At 40.1% G+C, this 20,222-nt stretch overlaps 1 protein-coding gene across 1 annotated transcript; it reads right to left on the bottom strand.

The window, feature by feature from the left end:
- Nucleotides 1-701: 701 nt before the first annotated feature.
- On the bottom strand, nt 702-18,611 carry SRGN (serglycin). The gene is made up of 3 exons (XM_068547713.1): nt 18,456-18,611; nt 7,852-7,999; nt 702-1,599 (listed from the first exon to the last, which is right to left on the bottom strand). Exons 1-3 carry the CDS (start codon nt 18,529-18,531, stop codon nt 1,368-1,370), a joined length of 456 nt encoding a protein of 151 aa, XP_068403814.1. The 5' UTR covers nt 18,532-18,611; the 3' UTR covers nt 702-1,367.
- Between the last annotated feature and the right edge of the window lie 1,611 nt (nt 18,612-20,222).

Here is a 20,222-nt window from a genome sequence, read left to right as displayed (position 1 = left end):
CAGACAGTAGGTGATCCAGCTCCAAAATCCCATTTTAGCATCTGCTTTCTACCCATCCTGGCACCAACTTTCACAGGTTGGATTCTCCATAGAGCAAACTCTGAAATGAAAACTAGTGTGCAGAAAGTTCCTAAGGGAGCTCTCTCAGTGGGGAATGGAAGGAAGCAAGACTAAGTAAAGGAAGAAACTGAGCTGCAAAACAGTCCCAACAAAGCCTCAGATGGCTCCTCAGGGAGGTCTGAATCTGTGATTGCCCTGCTGAATTGTTCCAAGTTCAGGGAAGGGGTCTGGCACTCATATGCCCACATCAACCAGACATTGGGTGCAGGCTGCCGTGGGAAGAGGTGTGGGCTTGGACAAGGTGTCTCTCTTCCACAGAGGTTAATTTGAATAAGTCCTCAGTTCTGAAGAGGGGATCTAGATGGTACAGAACAGGATCCATGACAATGATGCTGACAGGCTTTTCAGAATTAAGGGGAACAGAGATGAGTATAGTATAGCCTTCAAAAAGAGGAAGTGTTTGGACAAGAGTAACCCTCTTTCTGTAGCATGATTGTTTTCTTCATCTGCTAGTTAACAGGATTTGATTCCAGTTACAAAATTTGGTCTCACTGTAAAATAACTTTACAGATATTTTGTTGATGGGAATCTAGAAACATTTGAACAAATAATTACTTCATGAACAAGAGAGCCCAGACAGCTTGACCCTTTGATTATACTTCTGCTTTAATAGAGTAATGTTTGAAAATGCATAGATATCCAGGAAAAAAAGTAAAGCAGTATGAGGTATTGAGAGCACAATTGTGCTTTAATCTGGGTGTTAAGTTTCTAATTGTGACAGCAATCACACTTCTAAGCAAACGCTGTCCACTAGCTCTGCAAACACCTCCAGGGGTACTATTAGAGCAGTTAACTTCACACTGTAAAACATGTCAAATACCCACTCTGTACATTCACTGTATGTTTCATCTGTATTTTTTCACAAAAAAAGAGGCATATCTAGATTTCATAATCAGAGTCAGCTTCCTGAAGATTTAGATATGAAACAGTGCCTGTCAATTTGTTTCTCAAACTAAATATTTTAAGAACAGTATAATTTATTCTTTAAAACAATTTTATACATATGGGGAGTCTAGTTAACTTCATAGTGATGTTGTTGAATACAATACAAAAGAAATGCAGGTATTTTCCAGGACATTAGGATAGATAAAGGAGGCTTTAAGAATTCATGAGAAAAAAAAGATAATAAAACTAAACTTCCTTTTCAGATGTTTTAAATTTTCTATAAAGCTTTTTGTCCTCAAATTAATCATTTAACCATGGTACACAAATACATTGCCTGGCATCAAGGTGGGAAACCCTCTCTTTTATATAGTAAAATCCTCTTCTGGTCCATCCTGACCCAAGTCCTGGTTGTCTGAGGGCAAATTTCTCTCCAGAGGCCTAAAGTTGTAATAAAAAGCATCGTTTTCTTCTACTGGTTGGTATTCCTGTTCAATTTCGCGTAGGAAGCCATTTCCAGAGCCACTTCCAGAGCCTGATCCTGAAAAGTCCTCAGAAAGAGGGAAGACATCATTCAGGTTCCTGGATTTCATCATTCTGAAGCATGACGGAAAAATGCAAAAAAAAACATTAAAGTTTGAGACATGAAAAGATAATCATAATAAATTTTTTAAGATACGAAAGTAAATGTAGCCACTCAGTTGCTCAAATTTTAAGTTAAAAGTTTCCCAGTTATTTAATGTTTTAAAACAAAAAATAAGTCAGAACTTTCCACATATTTACAATATTTACTGTATCTAATTTGTTGCCTTTATCAGTTCCACATCTACTCATTGCAGATGCATATAAAAATGGTAATTTTCTTATCACTAAGATAGCAATCCTATATTTGGAATTTACTTAAGGGGTCATTTATTTTTTACAGAAAAGATCCCATTTTTACACTTTCTCCCACTAAAGAAAGGACACACAAGTAAGTTAGCCTAGATATATATTTTTCCTATTTTAAAAATTCTGCAAAATCTCTAATAACTTCACAGGGCTTCAACAAAGCTCACGCTTAAGAAATTCTTTGTAACAAGTCAAGCATTATATTTGCCAGCATGTTAACATTCAATCTCCTCCCAGCAAATAAGTGCATTCATTCAACTGGGTTCAGTGGGGTAGTTTGAAGTCCACTCAGCACCAAAGGACCAGAGCAATGATGCCACCAATCAGTGGCAGAATAAGGCAACAAAGCATCAGAGACAGAAGTTGAGTTTCACAGCCTATGGGTCATTTTCTGCATGAAAATAATAAACCACAGGCCATACAACAGATTAGAGTTTCCTTCATGCCTGCATTTGATAAATATTTATCGAATATCTTATCCCTGTTCTGAGTGCCTGGGATAGAATGGGGACTGATGGATGAGGTCCCTGCTCAGAGGTTTATAACTTTGGCGGGGAGACAGACAATAAAAAGTGAATAAGTAAATCAGGAAAATATTAGGTGGGGCTAAATGTTATGCAGAGAAACAAAGTGGAATAATGTAATAGAGGGTGACCTGCTGGATAGTTTAGGCTGCGGGGTCAGGGAAAAGGAATCAGAGCTGGAAACACAGATTTGGTAGTTTCTCTTTCTCTCTCTCTTTCTCTCTCTCCCTCTCTCTGTCTCTCACACACACACACACACATATAGTATTTAAAGCCATGGAACAGGATGAAGTCACCCAAAAAAAGCATGCAGATACAAAAGCAGCCCACGACAGAGCTAGGGCCACCCCAACATATTAAATATTAATCACAGGAGAAAGAACAGCCAGGGAAGTAGAAGGAAACCCAAGACAAGGTGGGACCATGGAAGCCCAGAGAAAAAAGTATTTCAGAGGAAGGGTGGTCAACTGTTTTTGAAGGCAACTGAGAAGTCAAGTGGGAATTCCCTGGCGGTTCAGTGGTTAGGACTCTGCACTTCAGTGCCAAGGGCGCAGGCTCAATCCCTAGCCGAGAAACTAAGATCCCACAAGCCATGTGGCGCAGCAAAAAAATAAATAAAAGAGAGAGAGAGAGAAGTCAAGTAAGCTAAACATAGAGAAGTAACCAGCAGATGTGTCAACAGGAAGTAATTGTGACCTATTTGGTTTCTGTTTTTATTCTTTTGGATCACCATTCTCCCTATCCCTTCTTGCCTCCCTCCCTCCTAAACATGTACAATAACTATGACTGCTACAAACTTGAATATAGTTTTTGGATCAAATAACATGAGGAGATGGGGAACCATTAAAAATTGGGACTCCTGCTCTCCTTTGCTTTGTGAATCAGAAGTGGGGGGTGGGAAAGAGGGATCGTTAAAATGTTTAAAAAACTTTAAGCTCCCTTGGAACTTTTGCCAATGTGGAGGAAAATAAAAAAGAACTTAAATTGGGAATTCCCTGGCAGTCCAGTGGTTAGGACTCCATGCTTTCACTGCTGAGGGCCCAGGTTCAATTAAAAAAAAAAAAAAAAACTTAAATTTTAAAAAAAAGTAAGTGCTTCTACCAAGCACTCTGGGTGAAGGTAGACCCAGAAGGGGTTGAGGAGAGGAGAGGGGAGATAGTAAGCATCGGCAACCCTATCAGGAAGTGTTACTGTGAAGAGGAGCAGAGAATGGGGCAACAGCTGGGAAGGATGCAGAGTCAAAGAGGGGATTTTACCTAAATGTAGGAGATACTAGAGAATGTCTGCATACTGATGAGAAGAAGATGCTGGGTTCAGAGGGTTAACTGCAGAATTAAAGTCCTGGAGAAGGTGCATGGGGATAGGATGCCCAGCACAAGGAGGGGTGGCCTTAGAAGCTGCCACAGTCAGAGTACAGTCAAGAAACTTACCTAAATATTTAAGACAGGGAATTGCTTACACATGAGATGGAAGAGAAGCAAAGCCAAATAGGGAATAATAAGGAAACCCAGAGATGAGGAACAGCAAGAAAATATTTCCCTCCCTGGGCTAGAGAGACAGTGGAGGAGGTGGTACTACCTGAGCCCAGGGACCAAGAGCATCTGGTGGAAGCTGAAGCCATGGATGAGACACAGCCCTGCCAGAGGCGCCACCCAAGGCAGGAATGAGAAGAAACATCCTTGTCTCTCCCTGCCGCCCACGCTGACCAGTCTCCCTTCCAGGCATCCCACTGGCCAAACTCAGCCACAGATCTGGGAACCTGAGAAATGCAGACCATAGGGATCAGCCCTCACCACCCCACCCAGTACAGAGCAGGGAGATGGAAGGAGAAGAAATGGATCTGAGAGCAAAAGTGTCCAAGACTGTCACAGAAGCAGGGGCTGTGCATGCATATTAACAGGAGTGTCAGAGCAAGAAGGAAAGTTGCTGGCTGAGGAAAGGGAAGATCCTAGAGATTTTTTTTTTAGTTTTTTTTTTTAGTTGAGGTAGAGTTGATTTACAATATTATATACACTTCAGGTGTACAACATAGTGATTCACAATTTTAAAGGTTATATTCCATTTATAGTTATAAAATATTGGCTATATTCCCTGTGTTGTACAATACATCCTTGTAGATTATTTATTTATTTTTATTTATTTATTTTTGGCTGCGATGGGTCTTCCTTGCTGTGAGCGGACTTTCTACAGTTGGCGCGAGCCGGGGCTACTCTTCATTGCGGTGCGCGGGCTTCTCATTGCGGGGGCTTCTCTTGTTGCAGAGCACGGGCTCTAGGCTCACAGGCTCAGTAGTTGTGGCACACGGGCTTAGTTGCTCTGCGGCATGTGGGATCTTCCCGGACCAGGGCTCGAACCTGCGTCCCCTGCATTGGCAGGCGGATTCTTAACCACTGCACCACCAGGAAAGCCTGATTATTTATTTATTTATTTATTTTAAAATTTATTTATGGCTGTGTTGGGTCTTCGTTTCTGTGCGAGGGCTTTCTCTAGTTGTGGCAAGCGGGGGCCACTCTTCATCGCGGTGCGCGGGCCTCTCACTATTGCGGCCTCTCTTGTTGCGGGGTACAGGCTCCAGACGCGCAGGCTCAGTAATTGTAGCTCACGGGCCCAGTTGCTCCGCGGCATGTGGGATCTTCCCAGACCAGGGCTTGAACCCGTGTCCCCTGCATTCGGCAGGCAGATTCTCAACCACTGCACCACCAGGGAAGCCCCTGATTATTTATTTTATTCACAGTAGTTTATACCTCTTAATCCCCTGCCCCTAGCTTGCCCCTCCCCCTTCCTTCTCCCCACTGGTAACCACTGGTTTGTTCTCTATATCTGTGTGTCTGTTTCTTTTTTGTTATATTCACAAGTTTGTTTTATTTTTTAGATTCCACATATAAGTGATATCATACAGTATTTGTCTTCTCTGACTTATTTCACTAAGCATAATACCCTCCAAGTCCATCCATGTTGCTGCAATTGGCAAAATTCCGTTCTTTTTTTATGGCTGAGTAGTATTCCAATGTGTGTGTGTGTGTGTGTGTGTGTGTGTGTGTATCACATCTTCTTTATCCATTCATCTACTGATGGACACTTAGATTGCTTCCATATCTTGGCTATTATAAATAATGCTGCTATGAACATTGGGGTACATATATCTTTTCAAATTAGTGTTTTCATTTTCTTTGGATATATACCCAGGAGTACAATTGCAGGATCATATGGTAACTCTATTTTTAGTTTTCTGAGGAACCTCCACACTGTTTTGTACAGTGGTTGCACCAATTTACATTCCCATTAACAATGTACAAGGGTCCCCTTTTCTCTACATCCTCGCCAGCAATTTGTTATTTGTGATCTTTTTGATGACAGCCATTCTGACAGGTGGGAGGTGATATTCATTGTGGTTTTAATTTGCATTTCTCTGGTGATTAGCGATGTTGAGCATCTTTTCACGTGCCTGTTGTCTAACTGGATGTCTTCTTTGGAAAAATGTCTATTCAGATCTTCTACCCAGTTTTTAATCGGGATGTTTGTTTTGTTGATGTTGAGTTGTATGAGCTGTTTATATACTTTAGATATTAACCCCTTATTAGTCATATCACTTGCAAATATTTTCTCCCATTCAGTAGGTTGTCCTTTTGTTTGTCGATGGTTTCCCTTGCTGTGCAAAAGCTTTTAAGTTTAATTAGGTCCCATTTGTTTATTTTTGCTTTTGTTTCCTTTGCCTTAGGACACGGATCCAAAAAAATATTGCTACAATTTATGTCAAAGAGTGTGGAAGATCATACAGATTTGAGGAGGGAAGAAATAGTGTAAAATATTTGTTTTGGAGGACTTGCGTTGTTCCTCTAATATCTTAGATTTAAATGAATTACTGTTGAAATCCGTGACTTAAAATAATGGAGGATGCTGTACTATCACGTTCAAGCTTTATGCCGTGGACCTAAAAGCACAGGGTTGCAGAGTTGCATTTTGAGGATGGTGATGACATAATTTCAGTGATGAAGGGGGTTACCAGGATCCCCAAAGTGATGATAGGCTTACCTGGTTTGGGCATGATGATTTATGTGGCTTTCAGGGGAGTGATTTTTCTATTTAAGCCTGAAGATTAAAACTTTTATGATAATTCTTTTCATAATGTATCTTTGCTACATATAATTTTGATATTCATTGAAATAATGGGTTTTAATACAATTCAATTTTTGTTACTTATGAATTCCTATTGGATCTTTTTTGCAAGTATAAGGCAGGTTTTATTTGATCAGGAAGAATTTTGGACTTATGGACACCAAGGGGGAAAATGGGGGGGGATGAAGTGGGAGATTGCGGTTGACATTTATACACTAATGTGTATAAAATAGATAATAAGAACCTGCTGTATAAAAAATAATTTAATTTAATTTAAATAAAAGAAGAGTTTTGACTTTCTTTTTTATGAGTCATGGCCACTTATTCTTCCTTTCCCTAATTTCTTTTTTTTTATCACTACTATCTAAACGAACATTTTTATCACCCCTCAAAAATGTTGTATCTAATAGCAGTCACTCTTTATTCCTCCCTCCCTCACGGCCCCTGGCAACCACTACTCTATTTCTGTCTCTATGGATTTGCCTATTCTGGACATTTCACATAAATGGAATCATATAATATGTGGCTTTTTGTGTCTGGTTTCCTTCACTTTGCATAATGTTTTCAGGATTCATCCATGTTGTAGCATTTATCAGTACCTCCTTCTTTCTTATGGCCAAATAATATTCCACTTAAGGGATGTACCACATTTTGTTTATCCATTCAGGTGATAGACTCCTATTGGATTTTAATATAAATATACAATGTGCTCTATTAACATTAATAAAATAATGTTCAATCATTTTCAATACCTATTGGTGAAAAGTATTCAATTTTTGTTTCTGCCACAAGAAAAAGACCTTGCAAAAGTATAGGTGAATAGGGACTTCCCTGGTGGCGCAGTGGTTAAGAATCTGCCTGCCGGTGCAGGAGACACGGGTTCTATCCCTGGTCTGGGAAGATCCCACATGCCGCAGAGCAACTAAGCCCGCGCTCCGCAACTACTCAGCCCGCATGCCTAGAGCCCATGCTCTGCGACAAAAGAAACCACCACAGTGAGAAGCCTGCGCACCGCAACGAAGAGTAACCCCCGCTCTCAGCAACTAGAGAAAGCCCGCGTGCAGCAGCAAAGACCCAACGCAGCCAAAAATAAATAAATTCTAAAAAATAAATAAAATTCTTAAAAAGGTAGGTGAATCATGTATTCTTGTGCATCTCATATACCAGTAAATACAGTACAGTTTTACCCTGTACTGTGCAGTGAAAACCTAACCATGGAAGCAAGAGCCTGAAGAAAAACACTCTTGGCAACCCTCCCACCTCCATGCCAAGATCTCAGCAGTGGATGGTGAAAGTAAAATCAAGAAAGTCCACTTACGAAAAAGGGTCAGTCCTTGGAGATAGGATTCTGTTGGATTCACCTGGAAGTAGATCGAACTCTGGTCCCTTTTCATCAATGCAGTTTGCAGAATTGCTGTCAGGATTGCAGCGTACCCACTGGTATCTGGCTCTCCGCACAGGAGAACCTGCCCAAACAAGGAACCCACGTGGTCAATAAATGTCTCTTACACAGCTTCTAATCACTCTGTCCCTAAGAAATTTTTAATTAAATAGATTCTAAATTTGGTAGGTAAGGTGTGGACAGGTTTTATGATCATTAATATCACAGGAGCACCCACTATTTGCTAGCCCTTTATACACACCATTTGTCCTTCTCACAACACCCCTCTAAAGTAGCCTAGAGTTTTAGGTTAGAACAGGCTTTGGCAATTAGCTGCCTGGAGTGAAGTCCCAGCTCTGCTACTGGTGAGCTGTGAAACCTTAACTTCCCCAAGCCCCCACCAGAAAACTGAGGTACTAAGAGTGTCTCTTTTTCGTAAGCTGGTCACAAAAATTAAATGAGAAAATGCATGTAAAGATCTTAACATAGTGCCAGGTACACAGTAAACACTTGATAATATTAACTATCATTATCTTTGTACTATTATTTCCATTTTATACAAAGGAAAACTGAGGCTGCACAGGTACTAAGTAGAGGACCCAGGATTCAAACCTGTATCTGACCCCGAATCCTGACTGTTCCGGTAGAGATGAGTCGAATCATGCTCAGAAAGTTTAAGGAATGTACCAATTAGTACCCGAGATACTACAGAGCCCTAGTTCTTTAGGGCCATTCTTGGGTATTGAAAAGAAATTCTTGGGTATTCTTGGGAATGAAAAGTAGGTTAAAAACTTGGCCTCTTTCTTTGCCCTCACATCTAGTCAGAGATTTCAAAAATCAAGGCTCCTCTATTCACAAAAGCTGGTCTGTCACAGTCTCTTTTAATGTCTATGCAAAAGGCTCCATATCTTGTGTTAAGAGGTTATATAGGAGATCCCTTATTAATTCATGAAATAAATTCTTCATTCCTCAGTCCAGCAAGGATGGAGGCCTGGTGGTGAGAAATACTTCACCACCCTTCCAAAGGTTCATCTCCCCACCTCAAGTACAAACTTGATTCACACAAGTGCAACTAATAATAACCTAACCTGAAGGGACACATCTAAAATTCTTGAAAAGCAGGAAAGGTAGTTTTGTTAAGGGAATCACTGACCGAAACCACCTGCCCTGGCCAGGCATGAGAGTAACCACTTGCATGAGTTGTCTTACAACAGGAGGTCCTGGTAAGGAACATAGAACTGACAAGCTACCACCAATGGGAAGAATTCAGGAAAGGTCAAAAGGAGAGAAGAGACACCAGTCCATATGTCTTACCAACCTCCCAGAATCCTTCTCGCTGGAATCCATCTTGGCTGAGAGATGCCCTTGCCACCAGGAAGGACCCTGAGTCAGAATGATTGGCCAGAGACAACCTGGAAACTAACCTCATTAACATAAAACCTGAGACTGCGAGCCACATGGCAGAGCAGTTCTCCTGGGTCCCCTTACCCTGCTGCTCTCTGCCTGGGTGCCCCTTCCCAATAAAGTCTCTTGCTTTGTCAGCACATGTGTCTCCTTGGACAATTCATTTCTAAGTGTTAGACAAGAGCCCATTCTCGGGCCCTGGAAGGGGTCCCCCTTCCTGCAACAGTTTTAAAGCCCAGCACGTTATTGTTCTGTACAGATTGAGATGCACATGATGACAACTATTTAAGAAAACAAAATAAAATAAAATGAAAAACAGTGTTGTGGATAATCACTGCAATATTTTTTGCGATAGCAAAGACTGGAAAATTAAATGTTAATGAATTAAGGCACAGCCTACAGTACTATACAGCTATTAAAAGAATGAGGCAGTTCAGTTCTCTGGGCACTGATATAGAATAATTTCCAAGGGGTGTGTGTGTGGTTTTTTTTTTTTTTTGGCCACGCTATGTGGCTTGCAAGAACTTAGTTCCCCGACCAGGGATTTGAATGCTCCCTCAGCAGTGAAAGCCTGGAGTCCTAACTACTGGACCGCGAGAGAATTCCCACCAAGGTATATTATTAAGTTAAAAAAAGTAAAGAACACTATGAATTGTTTGTTACCATTTGTGTGTGTTTGTGTTTTTTCACACTATATTTACATATATGCTTACATGCACAGAACACCTCTGAAAAGATACACAGCAAACTGATCATCTTTGTGGAGGGAATTGGTGGCTGGAAGACAGTGGAAGGAAGAGCATTGACTTTTCACTGCATATCCTTTTGAACCTTTAGATTTTTGAGCCATATGTATGTATTATCTATTCAAAATTATTTTTATTTTTTGACAGCTTTCTTAAGGTGGACTTGACATTCAATAAGCTGTGCATATTTAAAGTGCACAATTTGTTTCAACAAATGGATACACCGTGGAACCATCACCACAATCAAGGGTATGAACATATTCAACATCCCCCAGAGTTTCCTTGTGCCCCTTTGTGATCCTGCCCTTCTCCCTCCCTCCTCCTGACTCTCCCCAGCCCCCCTCAACCATCAATCTACTTACTGTCATTATAAATTAGTTTGCATTTTCTAGAATTTTATGTAAATGGATACATACAGCAACTTGTCAATGGTTTCCTGACTTTAACTCAGGGTCCAGAGGGCTCTCTACCTTTTACAGTACTCTCTCCTAGAAATGGAGAGTTTATTTAGATATTCCTTACATCTAGACTGCTTTTGTTGCAATTTTTAATAATATTTATCTTAGAAAAGGAATGTGCGTTCATTATAGAAAATTTTGAAAAATGTAGCAAACAAACAAAAAAAGTTACTCCTAATCTCATTACCCAGCCCTCCCAAAGACCCTAAGTTCTGGAGTTTTGCTTTTTTTCCCTCTGGGTATCTGTATTTCTAGGAGAGTATGCACAAGTTGTGTCCTGTTCTCAACTATCAGAGGTTGAAAAGTGAAGCCTCTACTGAGGTCAAATTCACTTTACATCTTAATGGGATGGCCAAGGACTTTGTTCTTAAAAGATTGCAGAACCACAGAACTTTTGCAAAATGTCCTCTTTCCTCATGAATCTCTATCATGTCTGTTTACACTCAACTTTGTCCTAGCTAATATTTCGGATTAATTTTATAAATACAGCATTGCTAAGTTATTACATCATTAAGATATACATTATATACATATATATGGAGAGAGAGAGAGAGAGGGAAAATATATAAAGAATTCATGATGCTGTTCACCTTAGTATTATTTAAAATAGGGAAACAGGAAATAACTAAATAATCAAAACAAGAGAAAATACTCAGATTAATTATGAGGCATTCATATGAGAGAATATTAAACAAATGGGAAAAAAGCAGTAGTTATGGAAAAGACTATGTAGCATCATAGGAAAATCTATGTTCAAAAATGAGTTTAAAAAAAGCAGAGGGGGCTTCCCTGGTGGCGCAGTGGTTGAGAATCTGCCTGCGAATGCAGGGGACACGGGTTCGAGCCCTGGTCTGGGAAGATCCCACATGCCGCGGAGCGACTGGGCCCGTGAGCCACAACTACTGAGCCTGCGCGTCTGGAGCCTGTGCTCCGCAACAAGAGAGGCCGCGATACTGAGAGGCCCGCGCACCACGATGAAGAGTAGCCCCCGCTTGCCGCAACTAGAGAAAGCCCTAGCACAGAAACGAAGACCCAACATAGCAACCAATCAATCAATTAAATAAATAAATCTTTTAAAAAATAAATAAATAAATAAATAAAATAAAATAAATAAATAAATAAAAAAAGCAGAGGGGACTTCCCTGGTGGTCCAGTGGTTAAGAATCCACCTTCCAATGCAGGGGACTTGGGTTCGATTCCTGGTCAGGGAACTAAGATCCCACATGCCGCGGGGCAACTAAGCCTGCGTGCCGCAACTATGAGCCCACAAGCCATAACTAGAGAGCCCTTGCGCCACAACTACTGAGCCCGCGCGTGCTGGAGCCTTGCGCCACCACTAGAGAGGAGTCCGTGTGCCACACAAAAGATCCTGTGTGCTGCAACTAAAACCTGATACAGCCAAAAATAAATAAATAAATATTTTTTAAAAAGCAGAATACCACTCTATGCATAATAGTTGTTAATGCAACTACATAAATAAATATCGGGGCGGGGTGAGGAATGGGAGGAAATACACAGAAATAACTATAGTGGTAGACTCTGGTGATTTTTTTTCTCACTTTGTTTTCTAAATTGCTGTAATAAACAATATTCTTTTAAAAATATAAACAAAACAAAGACTCTAATGTAGAAAGTAAATATTCTCCCATTGTTTTCCTTCTTTCTTTCTGTCTGTCTTACTTTCATTCATTCTTTCTTTTAGAACTACTATTCTATCACAATCTTCCCCATAGTTCCTGAATATAGCTTACAATTTCTGGTCTGGGACGCTAGTCATCCAGAATGGGTTAACTCTGTCACTGCTTGGAGGCAGGAGGTAAGGCTTGACATCAACTTGTGATGTCAAGTTAACATCACAATGTCTCCCCCTTACTAGCTGGGTAACCTTAACCTCCCTGTACCTCAATTTCCTCATCCATAAAATGGGGACAGTAGTAGCTCTAATAATGAGATATAAATATTAGGCTCGTAGAATAGTACCTAGCACCATGGTCAGAGCTCTTTATTTATTTAAATTAATCTTTCCCTTTTCTTTTTTTTTTTTAACATTTATTTGTTTATTTATTTTGGCTGCACTGGGTCTTGGTTGCGGCACACAGGATCTTCGTTGTGGCATGCGGGATCTTTGTTGCAGCATGCGGACTTCTTAGTTGCGGCATGTGAACTCTTAGTTGAGGCAGGCATGGGAGATCTAGTTCCCCGACCAGGGATCGAACCCGGGCCCCCTGCATTGGGAGCACGGAGTCTTAACCACTGGACCACCAGGGAAGTCCTGTCAGAGCTCTTTAAATGCTAGTATCTCTGATGAGGAGGAGGATGACAATGACCTATCGACCTATCTCTGATAGTGAACAGCTTGCAGAGAGACCAAATTTAAATTCCTGTTCCACCACAGTATCCCATAATAGTATCCCAAAGAGTTCCTGTTTAAACAAGATAAAAGTATCTGAAACATCTAGCACAAGCTTTTGCACATGGTAGGTATTTAATACATTTTAGCTCTTTCTCCTCTGATTCTTTCTTGAAGAAGCTTAAGCTTGGCATCTAATGAATTATTACTTAGAAGCGTCATCATTGTGAGTCAGGTAAAAATTCAACATCTGCTCCAGCAGAGGGCGATGTCTTCACACCCCATGCCGTCTAGACCAGTGCGGTCCAATAGAAACAAGAGGAACCATCCGTACACGTATGGAATTTTCAATGTTACAACAGCCATATTTTAAAAAGTAAAAAACAGGTGACATTAATTTGAAAATATTTTACTTAAACAAATATATTCAAATATTGTCACTTAACATAATCAATATAAGTTATTGATGGATATTTTACACTTTTTTTTCATCCTAAGATTTCAAATCTGTTGTGTATTTTGCACTTACACCATACCTCATTTTGGACTCGCCGCATTTCACACATTTCAAGTGCTTAGTAGCCACAAGAAGCCCGTGGCTACCATTTCAGACAGAGCAGGTCTAGACATTCTTCTCTACTGTCCCGGATGGCTGAATATCAAACAAGTGAGTGCTTGCATAGATAAGAAGTTAAACAGAAAAGTAAAACCTAATAGTTTAATGAGGAAGCATCTAAGTGAAAGATCGCATCTTTTCACTGGTGTAAGAAACACAACTCTGGTAAATTAGAAAACTTCTAAAATACAAATTCCCTCTAGAGTTTAGAATCTCAGCTTTTAAAATTTATAAAGAGGGGTTTCTTTTTTTGGGTGACGAAAATGTTCTAAAATAGACTATGGTGATGGTTGCACATATCTGTGAATATACTAAAAAACCATCGATGTACACTTTAAATGGGTGAATTGTATGGTATATGAAATCTATCTCAATAAAGCTGTTCCAAAATTTATAAAGAAATCAAAGATAGAAGTCCACCTCCCCCACAGAAATGTTTATCCTGTTTGGGACTGGTGATTTTATTTTTTTAATTTAAAAAAGTTTTATTGGGGGGGCTTCCCTGGTGGCGCAGTGGTTGGGAATCTGCCTGCCAGTGCAGGAGACACGGGTTCTATCCCTGGTCTGGGAGGATCCCACATGCCGCGGAGCAACTGGGCCCGTGTGCCACAATTACTGAGCCTGCGCGTCTGGAGCCTGTGCTCCGCAACAGGAGAGGCCTCCATAATGAGAGGCCCGCGCACCGCGATGAAGAGTGGGCCCCGCTTGCCACAACTAGAGAAAGCCCTCGCACAGAAACGAGGACCCAACACAGCCATAAATAAATAAATTCATTGGAAAAAAAAAAAATGCAATCATTTAAAAAAAAAAAGTTTTATTGGTATGTATGTAACATAGCACACAATCACTCTTCTAAAATGTAAAATTCAGTGGTTTTTAGCATATTCATAGGTATGTGCAACTATCACCACAAATTTAGAACAATTTTATCATCACAGAGAAATCCCCTATCCTTTAGCTAGCCAGCTCCTGTATCTCATGCTTCTCATCCCTAAGTAACCACTAATCAATCTACTTTTTATCTCTATATTTTTAAGCAAGTTGGACATTTCATATAAATAAAATCATATTAGGTGTTTTCTTAATATTAATTTATTTATTTTTATTTTTGGCTGCGTTGGGACTTAGCTGCGGCACGCAGGATCTTTCGTTGCGGTGCAGGGGCTTCTCTCTAGTTGTGGTGGGCTGGCTCCAGAGCGTGTGGGCTTAGTTGCTCGACGGCATGTGGGATCTTAGTTCCCCGACCAGAGTTTGAACCCACCTCCCCTGCATTGGAAGACAGACTCTTAACCACTGGACCACCAGGGAAGTCCAGAGGTGGAGGTTTTGTTTTTTTTAAGTATAATTGACCTAATATACTATGTTAGTTTCAGGTGCATAACGTAATGGTCCTGTATTGCTATACATTATAAAATGATCAACACAGACTGGGGATTTTAAATCTGCTTTAAAATAAAGAACATGGTTACAGATACCAAGTTCCTGACATATTTATTCAAGGGTGTTGGCAGAATGTGAAAATTCAACAGTTCCAGCCCCCGATGTGTGGGAGTATCTTGATTCTATCTTGCTTGAGAGAAATCTTAAGATTACCGTAATTTAAAAAATAAAAGGGAGTATGCTCATGGACAGAAAAATTATCTTCCTAAGAGGCCCCACTTACAGATCTCCTGGTTAATTTTGTGATGGATTCAAGGGAGAAGAATGTTTTTTATTTACAATCACTTCCCTCACTGCCCACCCCCGCCCTTTCTCTGTCTGTCTCTGTCTCTCTCTGTCTCTGTCTTTGCCCCTATTTCTTTCACACATACACACAGTCACTAGTCCTGCTTTAGCAAAATACTTTCTATAAGTAAACATTACCAGAGCAAATAACTTACCCCAGTAATATCGTATTGTAATATCAATTTTTCCCCAACATCATCTCAATTTACTAATTTCCTATTCTTAATGGAGACTTGCTGCAAGTGTGCTAGAAAAATTTAAGCAGAAACTGCCATGTTGTGGGGAGCCGGGGAGGGAGACCATTTCATTCATTGTTTGGTTGCATTCAAACAGACATCACCATCTAAGCTGGAGCTGCTTCCTACTGGCCAATCAATTCCACAAGATGAATAAATTTCCCCCACCCTCGCATGGTTTGACAAGCTATAAAAAGTTCCAAGTTTACTTTCAATTTCTCCCTCTCTGTCCCTCAACACAGTGGTTTTTGTAGCAAGGGCTAGAGTCAAAACAAGGTTGTTTTAAATAAAGAAAATCTCTAATCCACCTAGAATACAGCTAAATTGCAGTAGAAAGTTAACTCTGAACTTGAAATCAGATGACCAGCTCTGCCATTAATTAGTTGTAATGGGCCTTGGGCAAGTCTCATAAATTTTTTGCAAGAGGTTGGTGTAAAGAGCAAATGAGATGATGAATGTAAGATCCAATTTTCCCCTCTATAAATTGGTGTTAATTCCTCCTCCCAGGGAATGTGATGATCGTTTACCCGAGAATGGATGTGAATCACTTTACAATCAAACAGCAGTGCACATAGGTGGAATCAATATCATTATCGTGATCTCAGAGGCAGTGTAGAGTGGAAACATAGTCTGGCAATGACCCCCTTGGCCACACCTGCTCATGGATTTTCCATTTTCCCTCTTTATGGGCATCTTTTAAAAAGAGAGGCAATAAGAGTAGGAGTCACAGGCCTCATCAATAATCCCCTGGAGCTCTACATTAAATTGATTAGCCATCTGTCCTCTCCAGGGTCTCCCACACGTTGCCAAACTTCCATCTCTTTGCACTTGGTAGACATACTTTTACAGCATGTCTTTACTTCAGCTTCGCTTATAGTCACTGATATGGGCTGAATTGTGTCCCTCCAATTCAATGTGTTGAAGTTCTAACCCCCAGTACCTCAGAATGGGACTGTATTTGGAGATAGGGCCTTGAAAGAGATAATTAAGACATAGTGAGGTCATACGGATTAGCCCTAATCCAGTATGGCTGGTTTCCTTATAAGAAGAGGAGATTGGGACATAGACACACGCAAAGAACCATGTAAAGACAGAGACAAGACAGCCATCTACAAGCTGAGGAGAGAAGCTTCAGAATGAAACTAACCCTGCTGACACCTTGATCTTGGACTTCTAGCCTCCAGAACTGTGAGGAAATAAATTCCTGTTGTTTAAGCCACCCAGTCTGTGGTACTTTGTTATGGCAGCCCTAGCAAACTAATACAATAACCTAAGATGTTTTGTTTCAGTAAAAACAAGCCAAAAGCCTAGTGCATTTGATCAGTTCAGTCAAATCAATGGGTTAAGAAAAGTTTTTAAGTGGGGAAAGAATGCTACAGAATTATATCTGGCATCACATAGAAGTATGATGAAATAGTGACCTCTTTGCAGCCTTGAGCTGATGTCACTCACACACGCAGCTGTGGGTGGACATCTATTTCCCTTCTTATTCAGATGTGAACACTAACCCTTGATTCCAATACCAACTGCACTTCTCCTTTGGAAACTCCCTAGTTTTTCAGTCCATTCATTCTCTCTTTTTTGGTTCCTTTCCCAACAAAGAGCTAAACCTACCTGGTGATGACATAAATACTAGTACTTTATAAAATTTTATAATAGTTTCTTCACTACATTCTGAAGAATACCTATTACATAAAGAATGCTTTTGTTTTCATTTTAGTTTTCCCTATTGAATCTTAGTGGGGAATGTGACATTTCTGGGAAATTTTGAAGATGTAAAGACTCACAGAGCTCTGGTCAGGGTAGACCCAGCACCAACAGGTCACTCAAGTCTGTGCTACAAACATGGACCTGACTGCCTGGATCTTGTCAGAACACATGAGGGAATTATTTCATCTGAAACAATGAAGGTTTTCTGAAGGTTTTCCCTAAAAGATCCAAGTAAAGCCTGTTCCTTACATTCAACAATGTTTTATACCTTAAAAAATAAATAGACTAATGGAAAAGTTTCAGCAATATTATTTACTGGTTTTTTCTTCAATAATTGCATAACAAGAAGAAAGTGATTTTATAAATTTCCAATACATAATGAATGTATCTGAGATCATGTGTACAATTTCATTTCCACCAGAAGTAAAAACAAGACAACTAGAAGTAACTTCGAAGAAACAAATCCAGGATATGTGCAATCACCATGACTCAGTATTTCCTATACGATCTGGAGGAACTTAGTGTTTTTCTACTATAAATTCTCCCATCTACTTATCAGGCCATGACTTTCTGCCTTATTCAGACATGATCGCTTATTTACCAAAGGAGAAGAAATTGTATTTTTCCTACAAACTGATCGTTTTCATTTTCTTAGTCATTAAAGGTTTTAAGTTGTTTCATTCTGACTAAACAACCCTAAATGATAGACCTAATAAGAAATTTCCAAATGTGATGTTTCTCTGAGCAACAACACAATTACTACAATTCTTTGGCCTCTCTTTAAAATCTGAGATGGTTTTCATTAACTATGTCTAAATATAATTGAATTTTCACTAAGAACCAAGTTTAAAAAAGGAGAAAAAATACACGCAAATTTACTCTGATTTTAAAAATAGTATTTCCCAGTGTCACAATAATTATGACACTACCATATTATGTTAAAACTTGGGATTGACGTAGACACTTAGGGGGTAGGTCATTTTCTATATTCCTTTCTTAAGCGTTTAAAAATTTATAAACCATTTTCATCTGACAATAAAATAGTTTGCATTTCAATCATTTTAAGAACTTATAAGGCCACACCTGCCTCAGAGTTTAACTTTTTTTGGTACCAAACTTAACCAATCTCACACTAAGGAGTTCAGCTACCCCAAATCCTTTTTTTTTTTTTTTTCTTTTTTTGGCCTCCTTTCCCACAGTATAATACATTCCGTATCTTAAAGTGAATATAAGCATTTGTGTGGACCCCAGGACTTACAAGGAAGATTATAGGGGGACAAGATTCCTGGGTCTTACCTTGAACTGAAGAACCCAAAATCAGGATGAAGGCAAGAGCCAGGACAAGCCTACTGTACTGGAGGAGCACCTGCATGGTGACCACCTTGCTTCAGCTCCACCGTCTGCACGCCAACCTCACGACAGGGAAGTGTAGCAGGGTGCTCTCTGTCCCTTTTAGAAAAGGTTCCAAAACCTCAAACCCTGCCCAGAACACACGTCACAGTTTCCTGAACAAATAGAAAGAAATCCACATCAAACCCCAGAAAGATTTAGAAAAAAAAAAAAAGGCAGAAAAATAACTATTCATACCCATTATGAAACTGCAGTGGACTCTCCCCAGGTCTGCTTTTTCAAAAGTTTTGTTGTTTGCCACTTGCTGAGTAGAATCAGCATTCTACTGATTGTTTTTTCTTTCTTTGGTAACAGACACTTTGTTTTTTCTTTCTTCAGGTAACAATCTAAACACGAGATTGCTAACATTAAGAGCCCACTGCACAGTTGATGAGATAAGGGAGCTAGATGCTGCCATGCTGCCTTTTCATCACTGATGCCCTTCAACATAAAATATTCTTAATTTTCTTTTTCATCAGGAGTAGCATAACTCACTGAGCCAAGCTCAAGAAGTGAAACTTCAAAGCTGAGTTTTAATCTACAAGAAAGTGTTGTCAGATTTCAGATGAGCGGTTTCTTCTTATTGGACTCAGTTTCTCCCGCTGGCTCACCAGCTTTCCCTCTGCCTCAAGAATCTAGTGAGGATTTTCGGTTACAAAGAACTGGGTAAAACAGAAAAATGATTTTGCAGTCCTCTGCTCCTTCACACCGAGTATTTCTTATGATTTCATAAGAAATACTTTCATTTTTTTCTCCTGGTAAAACTTTTCAACTTGACTTTTGGTCCTCTGGCCTTGAGTAAGCCGGAAATCAAAAACAAGGGGAGGTTGTCCTGTCAGTGGGCTGCTGGACCTCAGAAAATACAAAAAAACAAAGTAAAGGAACAGCATTTTCCCCATGTCCTGGGGATTGTGTGCTGACTGAGGCCTGAAGAACACGAGGTAGAGGCTCCTTATTAAAGTCACATAATAAACACAACAGTTTATCACACGCCCTTGTCCTTGGGGCATGTACTTTCCCCTTACTTCCAGTCAAGATTCAACCTCTCTCCATTTCAACACGTCTAACCCTACAGTGCCCACTTTCCATTTTCATCCTCACTCTGGCCTGTCCTTTGACAGGAGGGAGGAGTTTCCCTTCCCTTGTTCTCGCCTTCCTGCTGATTCCTTTACCATTTCCTGCTAAGGATGGGCCTCAGGATCTAATCGCTGAGTAGCTGTGGTGCAAGTCCACAAAGGCTACAAAGAATGCACATTCTGACCCTCCTCAGAACCAGCTGGACGTGTGTACCGGAACTCCTCCGAGTGCAGTAACCAACTCCCAAACTCACAAACCCAGTGAGTTCCCTACCATGGAATATTGGTTTCAGCTTGAAATAACAACCCTCACCTTTGGTCCCTTTTAATCCTATCCCCCAATTTAAAACCCTGGCACCAAAACAATAATCCCTGTCAATAGCTTCAACAAGGCTGCTGCAACGCCTCAGATCTGATTAGAGCTTGTGCTTTAAAATGGTAATTTTGGAGGCTCTTCCCATTTGAGTACTTTATTTTTTTAATTCTCTGGGTCGTGGTGATTTTTTTTTTTTTTTTTTTTTTTTTTTTTTGGCTGTGTTGGGTCTTCGTTTCTGTGCAAGGGCTTTCTCTAGTTGCGGCAAGCGGGGACCACTCTTCA

The sequence above is a fragment of the Eschrichtius robustus genome, chromosome 7, assembly GCF_028021215.1.
Source record: "Eschrichtius robustus isolate mEscRob2 chromosome 7, mEscRob2.pri, whole genome shotgun sequence".
NCBI classification, from domain to species: Eukaryota; Metazoa; Chordata; class Mammalia; order Artiodactyla; family Eschrichtiidae; genus Eschrichtius; species Eschrichtius robustus.
Note: the sequence above shows the minus strand (reverse complement) of the source record. Positions and strands in the feature narration are given on the sequence as shown.

Excerpts from the sequence above, each read along its gene's own strand:
- SRGN (XM_068547713.1), bottom strand. The coding sequence starts at position 18,531 with ATGCAGGTGCTCCTCCAGTACAGTAGGCTTGTCCTGGCTCTTGCCTTC. Across the intron at positions 8,000-18,455 it reads TTTGGGTTCTTCAGTTCAAG|GTTCTCCTGTGCGGAGAGCC; the intron begins GTAAGACCCAGG and ends TTGTTTGGGCAG. Across the intron at positions 1,600-7,851 it reads CCAAGGACTGACCCTTTTTC|AATGATGAAATCCAGGAACC; the intron begins GTAAGTGGACTT and ends GTCATGCTTCAG.